This window comes from Neolamprologus brichardi, chromosome 4, assembly GCF_056152115.1.
Source record: "Neolamprologus brichardi isolate AB-2024 chromosome 4, ASM5615211v1, whole genome shotgun sequence".
In the NCBI taxonomy this organism is placed as follows: Eukaryota; Metazoa; Chordata; class Actinopteri; order Cichliformes; family Cichlidae; genus Neolamprologus; species Neolamprologus brichardi.
In genome coordinates, this window is record NC_142107.1 from 5,545,660 (window position 1) to 5,557,920 (window position 12,261).

At 39.6% G+C, this 12,261-nt stretch overlaps 1 protein-coding gene across 1 annotated transcript; it reads left to right on the forward strand.

The window, feature by feature from the left end:
- The first annotated feature begins 980 nt into the window (after nt 1-980).
- On the forward strand, nt 981-11,981 carry emp2 (epithelial membrane protein 2). The gene is made up of 5 exons (XM_006798048.3): nt 981-1,089; nt 8,154-8,443; nt 8,531-8,636; nt 8,717-8,857; nt 8,961-11,981. Exons 2-5 carry the CDS (start codon nt 8,366-8,368, stop codon nt 9,128-9,130), a joined length of 495 nt encoding a protein of 164 aa, XP_006798111.2. The 5' UTR covers nt 981-1,089; nt 8,154-8,365; the 3' UTR covers nt 9,131-11,981.
- The last annotated feature ends 280 nt before the right edge of the window (nt 11,982-12,261 follow it).

Here is a 12,261-nt window from a genome sequence, read left to right on the forward strand (position 1 = left end):
GCATCCTATGACAGTACAACGCTGGAACTCACCGAGCTCCTGAGAGCGACCCATTCTTTAAAAAAATGTTTGTGAATGTGGAAGTGATTGGAACACCTGAATTCAATGATTTGAATGGGTGAGTGAATACTTTGGGCATTATAGTGTATTTTTGCATGACATATTGGAGTGTTAGAGATTGGTAGTGCTTGTCAGCAAACAGACACAGGGCAGGACTCTGATTGCAAAGCAGCGACTTGTGAGAGCTTAAAGAGGGAGATCTCGTTTTCTGTGCTTGTCTTTTCATGATTGCTCTTTGTGTGGATGTAAACCGTGGGCCTTCCAAGAAGCAGTTGTTTTAAATTTGTGGCAGAACCTAAGAGAAAGAACTTTTAATTATAACAAGCTGTGGCAGCCCGCCAAGAAAGCAGTGCTATACTTGGAAACCAAACTTTATGAGCAGAAAATCCAAGCGCTGCCCGCACTGGGCCTCAGAGGTAAAGTCCAGGAATACCACAACAATGAAAAAGGAGTGATTAAGGTGGATAAGAATACAAGGGGGAGGGGGTGAGTCAGCAATTACAAATATTTTGACCTCTAAAATGAAGGAATACTAAATTAAAGGAAACAGAGTCAACTGTTTTCCCGCTCCTCGCCCCTTTTCAGTATTCCTTCTTCATTTCTTCCTTTCCTTCACTTTTCATCCCCTTTTATCTCTTTAATTTCCTTTTGTCTCCCTCCCTGTCCTCGGACTCCTTCCGCTTGTTTTTTCTCATTCAGACTGTAGCCATGTGAGGAAATATAAACTTTCTATTTTTTTTCACCATACTTTTCTTTTCTTTTTCCCGCCGGGCCCCAAATTCCTGTCACCTATCAACGACACGCGCGCGCGCACACGTAGACCTCCCAGTACATCGAGTCCAAACCACACCCAGCTCCAGGTCTCCCTCCCTCGCGCGCTCTCGACGGCCGGGCTAGCGGACGTGCATTTGTACTTTTTTTTTTTTTTGATTACTAGTGAGAACGACAGCTGCTGTTTTGGCACGTTGGAGGCTGTTTCTTGCGAGTATTTTCACAGAAGAGTTGTTTTTCGTGCTTGGACCAAATTCGGTGAGCGAACTTTTCTTTCCTGATAACTTTTATTTTAAGTTTAGTTTGGCGCTTAAATGCCAAACGGAACTTTCTATGTGGGAGCTGTGGCATCACTCAGAGGAACTTTATGTGTTTGAAGTGCAGCATAACGTGTTTACTGTTCTAGAAGACAGCTGTCTAAAAAAATATAAATAAATACATTAATTAATACATCAAAACGACAACAACAACAAAAAATATATATAAATATAAAAAAACAGAACCTTAAAAAATATATTTTATGGTATGTCTGTTTAAGCGTATTTGGACATTCGGCCGTCTCTTACTGTTTGTTGCAGGGTTTAAGGGTCCCTTACTGCTGTGTTTTGCCCTGTGGGTATTTTTACACAGATTGTAACTCAGCTCCAAGTTCAGACATTGGAAATAAAAGGGGCGTTGTCAGCCACTTTGATAATGTGTGTGGGAGTAAAACGTATTTTTAAGTCCAGTGAAAGAAACGTTAGTGTGTTGGGAAGGAGGATAAACATTTCGGTTTTTCTTTCGTTTTTTTCAATGGACGCTGAAAGTATGCGCCTGTGAACTCTGGGACTTAAAGATCGGGCTTCCTGCAACATGACACAGAAGGCTGTTATGTTGCTGTGGTTGTGGTTTCCGGGACTATGCTTTATATATGTTGCTTATAATATATTTAAGGGGTTCCATCTAAATGCAGTACACACACTGTAATGCCTTTATCCCTGTCTTTAAGTTTTTAATGGGATCCCTGTTTCTCTTCATGCCTGTCGCCCTCTTGTGGATAGAAAATAACATTAGACTATGTTATTTTAGGGATCTGTGGTTACAGATTTTTTTTTTTTTAGCTCCAGCAACAAATAAGATAAAAGTATAGAGAAAGATATGAGGACATATGAAATGGGAGGGTTACAGTTGAACTGCAATAATGTGGATACACTAGTTAAATTGGCGGGAGGGGGCTCTGTCAAGTTGCAACACGCTCCTGAAAATAGGAACTGAGACATCAAAGCATTATTTACTCCAGCCTCAATGCCACTTGTGGTGTAGACCATGCTGCAATCACAATATGGTAAATGCTAAATGGCCTGTATTTGTATAGCGCTTTACTTAATCCCTATAGACCCCAAAGCGCTTTACACATCCAGTCGGTCATCCACCCATTCACACACTGGTGATGGCAAGCTACATTGTAGCTACAGCTGCCCTGGGGTGCACTGACAGAGGCGAGGCTGCCGGACACTGGCGCCACCGGGCCCTCTGACCACCACCAGTAGGCAACGGGTGAAGTGTCTTGCCCAAGGACACAACGACCGAGACTGTCGGAGCTGGGGGGCTGCAAGGGCTGCAAGGAGTGAAGCTAAACGTGGCTGCATTTTGATGGATACCATCATCCCACCATATTGAAGGTGGTGTGTTTTCATCCCATCAGAGTCAAGTTTTAGAGTGCAAAAGGGTTTGGATGTATAATTCAGGCAGAATAACTCCTGAAGCATTTTCCCTCTTACACTTATGTTTTGTGACACGAGGTAGCGAGCCGCAAGCATTTCCCCTCATACCGAATGTGGCACGCGGAAAGACATGAGTGACATATGATAGGAGGGGAATTAGACAGCGGGCTTATGGAGAGAGTTTAAGCGTCGCTGATAGATGAAAGTGATTAGGGAACAAGTGTGAAGTGACTGACAGAAGAACAGAAAAAGATGAACAATATAAATAAATAGGGATGGAGATGTGAGTGGAGGTCTCCTTTTCATCTCTCTGTCAGGTGTTACTTAACCTCTCTCTCGCTCTGTCTCTCCATGTGGAAGTTATTACTCAGCACTGTCACATTAGGAATGTGTGAAGAAAAGCACGTACACACACACACGCCCGCCTAAAAACCATGTTAGCGTCCAACATGAAAGAATGCCTGTGTTGAAGTATTTGAAGCCAGAAGGAAAACAGTTGTGTATATGTGTGCAGAGTCTTCTTATTTTTTGGCTCTTTTGTAACTTCATGTTACCCTTCTCTAGTACTCAGAAAAACTTGATATTGTGTGAGTCTTTTTGTCTATTTGGGATGTGAATACGTCATTTGTATGCATTCACAGACAAATAACACAAATAACCACCGAAGTAAGTGGTCTATCTGCAATTTCATAGACTGTATTGTACACTCTTCTAATATTTTAGTATGGATGGCAAGGAATAGAGCAACAGTCAGTCCAGAGGACCACTTTTATTGAATATTTGAAGCCTAATGTTGTGTTGTCCCATTAAAGCTAGTCCCTGAAAGATGAAGCCAGGTTGGGTCTCCTCAACACAGACGTTTAAAGTCTCACCAATCCTTGTTGTGTCCTTCAAATTCAGTCAGATGCTGCATGATTTTGAGTCATTTAAATCCCCCTAAAACAGCACAGTACTGTTGACTTGCTACACAATATACAGGGTTTGGTCTACAAATGTAGCCAAACACTGTCCCTAAAGATGAACTAAAATGTTTCCCCATGTAGTAATTGTAAAGATGCATCTGGAATGAAGCATCATATCTAAAAAAGACCTCTTATAGATACATAATGCTTGATTTCTGCCATCGGTCCTGGGAAAGTGTACCTTTTGTAAAGATAAGCCAAAGCTTGGCCTGTAAGTTGTATACACACAGAAAGATTTGGTTCCCCTTTGCTATAAGTGAATCTTATGATATATAAATTTAACATTATGACCAAAGCACTGAAAATGAGTCTTAATTTCTCATGGAGATTGAGTTTTTCATGAGCAAATGTTTTTTAATTGTCAGCTTAAGCTTCTTTGAATATTTGTGCATATACAAAAAGGAGTATTCAAGAGTAAAGGCAGATGAGGGCCAGAGGGCTCCACTGGAAGTCTTCTATCCCTTCTCGCTTCTTTTTTTTTTCCTGAATCCAATTTTCCATGGCCAAAGACACAGAGAGAGAGATAAGTAGAGAGAAAGGGAGAATGGGACAGTGAGAGAGGCGGGGGAGTGAGATGCAGAGGCCCAGTTAAGTCTGTGGCTTTGTGTTTTATGAAAAGAGGGAAAAAAAGGACATTAAAAGTCAGCATTTTCCACCAGACAAGGGAATCAGTCGACATGAGCACACACATATACACACTTGCACTCTTCCACTGACTGAGTCCCCCCCAGTCTCCTATTATAAGGCTGAGTGGAGAGGAGGAATGGCTTCATTTGTGGTGTTTGTCAGCGTGTGTGTATCTGTGTGACAGGGAAGGTAACTGGAGTTATCTGTCATTGTGTTTCTCTGCTTACACCTAGCCGTATGCCAGACTTTCCTAAAGTTAAACACAAAGGGAACTGTCACATCTTGTACAAACAAAACACAGGATAATATACTTACTGTAAAATGACCTTAGCTTTTCTCCACATCAGCAGCAGTATAACTAAGCTTCACTTTGTTCTTTTTTCCGACTAGAGACTTTCCGTGGTCATTTTTTTTGTGCTGAGAAGGTCTCACAAAACTAAATCCCCTAAACCGTGTAAACCCACTTTGAATAGCTCTAAAAACACTAGCCTCACAGGGAAAACATAACAGCAAAAATTCTGTAGGTTACTCTTTAGCAGCTACATTTCTCTTGTGAACATAGTGAACATCACATCTTACTTCAGATTACATTTGTTAATGACCACGACAAAGATGCTGTTACAATAGATTTGTTATTACTTGTTCTGGTGGCGCACACCTCACAGTTGAGGCAAATAAAATCTGTCTGTTATGATAGATAAGGTGTGACAAATTGTGCCGTGTTGGTGAGAAGCAGATCAAAGAAGCACGGCTAATGCATGCAACATGAATGTGGATAGTGTGTGTGTGTCTGTGTGTCAGCTGTTGCCTGATGTCAGAGGAACGACAATTCACACTCTACTATCAGCGCTGAGGGAAACCCATTAGGGTCGCTGGGAGTGCAGGGTCCACATTAGGCTAATGTTAGGGTATGTTTGTAGTAAGTGTTGTTTTCTTTTCTTTAATCATGCTCACGATAATCGGGGGCTGGCAGTCAAAGTAATGAAGATCTTTACAGTGCAAGCACTCACCAACACAAAAGACACTTATTTCATTTACTTTCAATTATCTACATTTTCCTTATGCGAATCGTATGTTTTTCTTATATATAACTCGGCTCCCAAATTTTTGCGATTTTGCATTCTGTGTATGTGTGCATACATCAAAGTCTGCACGACTGTACTCAGTATGTGCCTCTAGGGTCATGTTTTCGTTTTTCTGCCTTCCCTCCATTTCCCTCCAATTGGGTTCCCTTCCTTGTTTCTCTGTTCCCTCCCTCCTCCCGTGCTCCTCCTCTCTTTGCTGAGATGAGAAGGCAGCTGCAGACAGTAGAAGATCCAGCTGTGTGTGCCCACATGTGCATGTCTGGGGGATTATTTTCCACTCCAAAGAATGTCCCTGCAGGTCAGATTAGGCTCAAAGAGATGCATTGCACTGGAAGTGAATTAAATTATCTTTTATTTTTAACTTTGGCCGCCCTTTTTCCCCCAAATGTCTTTGATGCTTACTTCACTGTGCTAGCGTTTCTCTGTAAAGTCAAAAACTAAAATCAGAAACAGATTTATTATAAAGTGTTATATGTGTGCTACTCACTACTTTGTGTGGATATTGAGAGAGCTGGCATACAGTAGCTACTTTATATATAAGGTGTCACATATAAACACACAACGACATCAAACTACCATATAAACGCAGACATCGCAGGCTTTTATTGCCTCAAAGCGTTTATGTTGAGAATAAACATTTTGCAGGCTCACGTGCGACAGGATTTTCACTTCCATTTCTTTGTAGTTTTTTTCCCTCACAACCTCTGGTCTCGGTTTAAATGAGTCTTACCAAGCCTTTGTCTTCTCCAGTTTGATTTTCAGAACAGTATCATTATGATCTTTTGGCTTGAAAAGCCCTTACTGTTTGCATACTTGTTGGAAACCTGAACCCTGTGCTTTTAGATGGCTGTTGTTATTTTCCCGCTTCCTTTTTACTATTTACCACCTGGTGCCCCCTTCCCCCCTACTCAGACAGGGAGGACCTATCCTTTGGCACATCACACAACCACATACTCGCACACAAAAACGGTGACCTGCTTCCTGTTGGTGGGCAGAGACTGTTTTTACTGTGACTCCATTTTGGCGGGGAAGACTAATTCCTCTGCAGTCTGGCTGGGGCTGTGTGTGTGTGAGTGAGATTGTGTGTGTGTGTACACTCACATGCTTTTAAATATGTTTGCGTCTGTGCCTCGTAAGCTTCTGATCCATAGGTGGGAGGCACTTCCAGAAATCGAAATCATATGTTTTGTTTTATGTGCGTTATCTCCACGGTAGAGTTTGATGTGTGACACTGTGTGACGCAGATGCTAGTCAGTATGTGTTTCAGAAATGTAAGCCTACATTTGCAGACACATTATATTATAAAGTGCCATTAAAGCTGTGCTGTAAAATGTCACAGTTGAATTGTAGATTTTCCTGTCTTATGTGAGCATTTGCAGCCAAATAACCGAATGATGCTGACAAGGCATTTTTTTTTATGCTGAGCGAAACTCAACCCTGGATTAACTCACACATGGTTTTCTGGGTATGCTTGAGTTTGTTTTTGTTTTTTTCTTTTTAATAGAATCCACAGTTTTATTCACTCTGAGGAATTTGTCTGTAGAATACACAAATAAAAACTAATGAAAATAACAAAATAAAATAAATCAGGCGCAACCTTGCAGAAAGAGAACACAGTAACTTATTGTTGAAATAACTGCCTGTTCAGACACAAATACGTCTTATCCTAACAGATACACCCAACCTGTTATGACTGTCAACAGTGATTTGTGAAACCATACACTTCTGGACATTTAGTTTGAATCATACTGCTACAAAGGCTAAGGTCACACTGCAGAAGAAGAAGAATAAGCTGGTATTTGAACCCGCACACTGAGTGCCCTTGGTTCATTTGAAATATGTAAACTTTACGGAAACGTATCCACGGCAGTGCGTCTTGATTTACTGGCATTCTTTTTATCAAATTTGTAACTGATAATTGTGTATCATTGTGTTGGTTAATCTCAGGTTTGAACAAAACACAGATTTACACCCCCCCCACCAAAAAAAAAAAAGTTTACTGCTGAGTCCTCGCTGCCATAAAGTCTGAATGAAGGCCTTTAATCACTGCAAAAGTATACACTACACTCCCACACATTGTAAATGTGTATATATACTGTGTAAAACACCCACTCTTTCTTTGACACACATGTACGCATGATTTGCTGGACAAAACACAAGATGTGTATTTTCTTTAATTTAAGGGAAGACTCTGAGCCTGTCTGACTGTTTCTTTGACAGCTGTTTGGACACAATGTAACAGAATATACATAGACGGATTGTAATTGAGGTTTTTAGCGATGCTTTATCTACATATTTTCTAAATAGTTAAAAAATCCTGTCAGTGCTATATTATTATACATTTAATTTCTATACATAATTTATATTTTGTTCTGTATGTATGTTATTCTGTAGATATGGTAATTACTGCTTGCTTTTCTTTGAACGCTGATATGGGACAGTACTCCAGTTTCATTGTACTATTGTACAAGGTATGACTGTGCAATGACCATAAACAGTTAAAGACTGTGTTGACATTGCCAATATTAGTTATTTGACATTATATGTATGTTGGCACATATTAGCTCATAAATTAAAATGGAAAAAATAAAGATGACACGGGAGAAACGCCCTTCAAACCATGAGTGCTGATCTTGCTTAGTTTGTCCACCATGCTGCAACTCTGCACTCAACAGTCAACGATGACTAGTAATCGAGAGTAATCGACCACTTTTGACAATAAAGGAAGATTATTTTTAAACAACATTGTCATATTATCTTAGCTAGGACTCATGAACAACTACATATAACACATTTTTGGGACATCTGTTTCTGTTTTGTGTATCTATACGAGCTGAATTTTTACATCACCATACATTGGTATCGATCATGCATGATTATGATGATTAAAGAAGATTTCTTTTTTTTCATTTACTCAGCTATTACACTCATGTTGCTTCCAACAGGTTCTTTTCATGTGAGCGGCCTTGATCCATTCCTCACTATCAGTCTGCAACCCCGCCTGTCTGACAGCCAGCATAAACAGAAGTGGTTCCACCAAAACTGACAATCAGCCAGTGGGAGAAACAAACAGCGAGGGCAAACGGCCTGCAGGGTATTTAACCAGTTTGACCGACAGGTGACAAAAAGCAGATAGAAGTTAGACGGAAGGGCAGTCATGTTGATCATCTTAGCTTTCATCATCCTCTTTCATCTGGCTGCAGCCATCCTGCTCTTCGTTGCCACCATTCACAATGTAAGTACACACTGAAAATAAACACTCCTTTAACATAAATCATTTCACTTTTTTTTTAAACAATGCTTGTGTCTATCCCTGATGTAGGCGTGGTGGGTGGTATCAAGACCTGGCGTTAACATTATTAGTGACTTATGGTACGCATGTAACACCACCTGCGAATCGATTGAGGACAGTCACACTGTGAATGCAGGTAAGACAGTGTGTATACTTCCTATATCTCTGTAAATGTATGTCTGGCTATGCTACAACTTCTAACTTCTCTCTCCTCAGCTTATCTGCAGGCAGTCCAGGCTACCATGATCCTTGCCACTATATTGTGTTGCGTCAGCTTCTTCGTCTTCATCCTTCAGCTCTTCAGGATCAAACAGGGAGAGCGATTCATTTTCACAGCCGTTATCCAGATATTGGCATGTATGTAAAACACATCTAACTTTTAATGTTCTAATGCAACTTATATCCACTATCCGTGTGTATGATTTCCATCCTTCTTCTCATCTCTTCTCTCGTCTCCCAGCTTTATGTGTGATGATCGCGGCGTCCATCTACACGGCCGAGAACAAAAGCTTTCATAAGCATGACCTTCAGGAAGGCTCATTCGGCTCCTCTTATGTTGTGGCGTGGATCAGCTTCCCCATGACTCTCATCAGTGGCCTCATGTACCTGGTGCTCAGGAAACGCAAATAGACATAATAGGCTTTATATAAACAATATTCAAATTCTATAAATGGAAACTTGAACATATGTGAGTACAAACAAACAATTTTTCTCATCTAACATTCTTTTTTTAACCCTTATTTTTTATTTTCTATTGGAATCTGCTTCAAATTCTGCATCATTTCAAATCACAGGTGCAAATCTAGAAAACATTTAATACTTTTTTGGTCCATCTTGTGCATGACCTTCTTGTTCCTGATGGTACATTGTTCTTACTGAGTGTGGCAAAGATGACTCTTCGGATTCAAGTCCTTTAGAAACATGGCAGTCCAATTTTCCCCTGCTTACGTCTGTGGCAGCCACTGCAGTATGTTTCTGCAATTATCTAAGGCGAGAAGTGCACCGTGATTCACATTTGATCTGCAGTGCCTTGTTTAAACAGTGTAACCTTACCTTTGCCAGCATGGCACACTGTGCTGGTTTGCTCCATTTACATAAGGTCAAATCAGCTCGATGCAAATGCACACCACAAGAGCCTAGGTGACTTCATCACCCATCCACTGCTCTGCATAGACGAGGCTCCAGAGGACCCTTGCTGCATTTTGTGAGAACTTACCTTCACCTTCCTCCCTTTCCCTTGGCAAAAACACAGCAAGAGAGCTCTGCTTTGTCTCCCCCTGTTGTGTCGCTGTCTCCTGCTTTCCACCAACTCCAGTCACAGGACTGTTTTATCCAAAAGGATAATAGTGGAAGAAGGAAAAAAGTGTGGAGGCTTGTCTGACTCGGGGACATCTCCTAGACTTGCTAAAGGCTCTTTTTTTTTTTTTTCTTTTTGTGAATCTATAGTTGACAGACTTTATTTTGTACATATTTGCTGTGTGTGTATAGTTAAGGCTAGACTCAAATGATAAAAATTTTATCTATAAAATAAAAGGCATATAAATAAACATATATTAACCACAGCATAGAAGTGTAGTGAATCAGTAGTTAGAGATACAAGATGTAGGATTTTAACCTTTTTGTTATGTTCTTATGTTACTTTTTGTGTTTTCGTGGAAAGGAACCAGTGATTTGCTGTGAGATTTGGGATTTAAAACGACATAGAAATGTGTAAACTTCAAAGAAGAATGAACATTTCTTTGTTATTACTATGCTTGTTTCGTTCACAGCATCTTTGAAGCTATTCTTTTGAAACCACTGTTTATTAGATTATAGCATCATGCGACTGGCGATGTATGAAGTAATTACCATATTTTCCCCCTCTCTGGCTGGGTTACTGCTTGGTCCATTACTGGAACATTTCTAGCATTACTCATGTGCCAGCTTTTAATAGTAAGCTAGATGTTATACCTGCCAGCAGTTCCTTGCATTACTTTAAAAGAACTGAAACCATCATGGGCATCAGCGATTATAGTTGTGCTGGATTACTTCAGAGATGCACTGTGCTGTTTTTGTTGTAAAGAGAAATGTTAGATAAAGCTTGGAACACAGAAGTTTGTAACCTGCTAACTCCCCAGTGATGAAGATTTAGGGGAAAAGGCGTGGAATTTAAGTTATTTAGCTTTACTATCCCAAGTCGATACTTGAAAATGAACAAAACAGCGTGTTAAAGGCCAAGATTACCATGTTATTCATGCGTTTTGTCAAGTTGTCATCATTAGTGTTTCACTTGGTAAAAAGCCTCTTGTAATTAAATGCCTTTTATCAAAAATGTTTGTTAATGTTGACTCTACTTTAGTTATGATGTAATGATTTTTAAAGCAGACCAATATTTAACTGTGGATAAATCAACGTTTTGAACATTGCATCTGATCAGATAAGTTAAATTAACATATTTTCCCAAATGTGTGTGTTGTTATTTATTCATCTAAATTGCTTTGGCATGAGTCGCCCTAGAAATGTCCGCCTCCTCAGAGCAAATTCCCCCCTTTAACCAAAACAAATAAAAATACTCTGGTCTTTTCCTTTTAAGAAGTCATGACCCAGTTATAGAGAAAAACTATTCGTAACAAGTTTTGTGTGTTTTTGTTTTTTTTGAGTAACTGGGTTATGATTCTCAGAAAGCCATCTTTAGCACCACAAAGCAATCACCTTGTTATCTGGTTTTATTTTATCCAAAGAAAGCACATTTCTACAGCAGATGGTGCAAAAACTGGGCAACTCATACCAAATCAGTCTTGATGGCACTACAAAGTAAAAGATGAAATACAGTTTGTCCCTTTCATTTCAGTTGTAGATATTCAACATAAAACACATTATCTTTAGAGTGAATTTATTAGTATACTTTTCTTGTAGTGTGTTTTATACCCATGTAGATGTCATAAGGTCATACTGGCAGAAGAAAATTGAGTTGTTGAAACCAAAACTGTATTTATGGGAATTTCTTTCTTTTTTGCATCTGAAATATTTATAATGTTTAATGAAGTATTAATTCCAAATTGATTTAAAGTCTCATGTTGCTCCATAATGTTGTCAGTGTATATTTTGCTGCGTGGAGTTGTTTTCCGCAGGCTAGCAGTTTTTCAATTTCCAGTTTCTGCTTGTTAAAGGCTCATTTCCTTGTATTGTTTTAAAAGCCAATTAAATTACAATATACTAGTTATTTTATCCTCTGTTGCAGCTTCGGTGATTTGTTAACATTTTTGTCATGTGGTCACATCATCAGATTGAACGTTTGTCTGCTACCGACACCTAGTGGACCGGCAGAAAACTACATCATGTGTACGAGCTCGTCTATTTTATTCTTCGAGCAGCACACTGGTCAAACATCCAGTAGATTTATGAACAAATACTCAGCCCCAACACATCAATTTATCTGTGCTTATTTTGCTTTTATCTTTCGAAAAATGCCTTTGATTAAATAAAACATATTTGTTTGTAACTAGTGTTCTCCTGGGTATTAATATGTGCATACGTACTTGCTCTCTTGTCTTTCTCTTTTCCCATGTTGCAGTGTACTACTTTCCATATTTTAGGCTTCATGGTAAACTTTCATGGGAATTACACTTAAGATTACCTCTGCGTGGAACAGCATTTTCCCTATTTATTAAACCTGCATTTTTTTTTTTATCACTTTTGTTTCCAAGATGTCAGACGAATGAAGCAATGATGACAAAGTTTAAAGGTGTCATTGTTGCGGGGGGGGGGGGGGAGTTGCAGTT

Excerpts from the sequence above, each read along its gene's own strand:
- emp2 (XM_006798048.3), top strand. The coding sequence starts at position 8,366 with ATGTTGATCATCTTAGCTTTCATCATCCTCTTTCATCTGGCTGCAGCC. Across the intron at positions 8,444-8,530 it reads TCGTTGCCACCATTCACAAT|GCGTGGTGGGTGGTATCAAG; the intron begins GTAAGTACACAC and ends TCCCTGATGTAG. Across the intron at positions 8,858-8,960 it reads CGTTATCCAGATATTGGCAT|CTTTATGTGTGATGATCGCG; the intron begins GTATGTAAAACA and ends CTCGTCTCCCAG.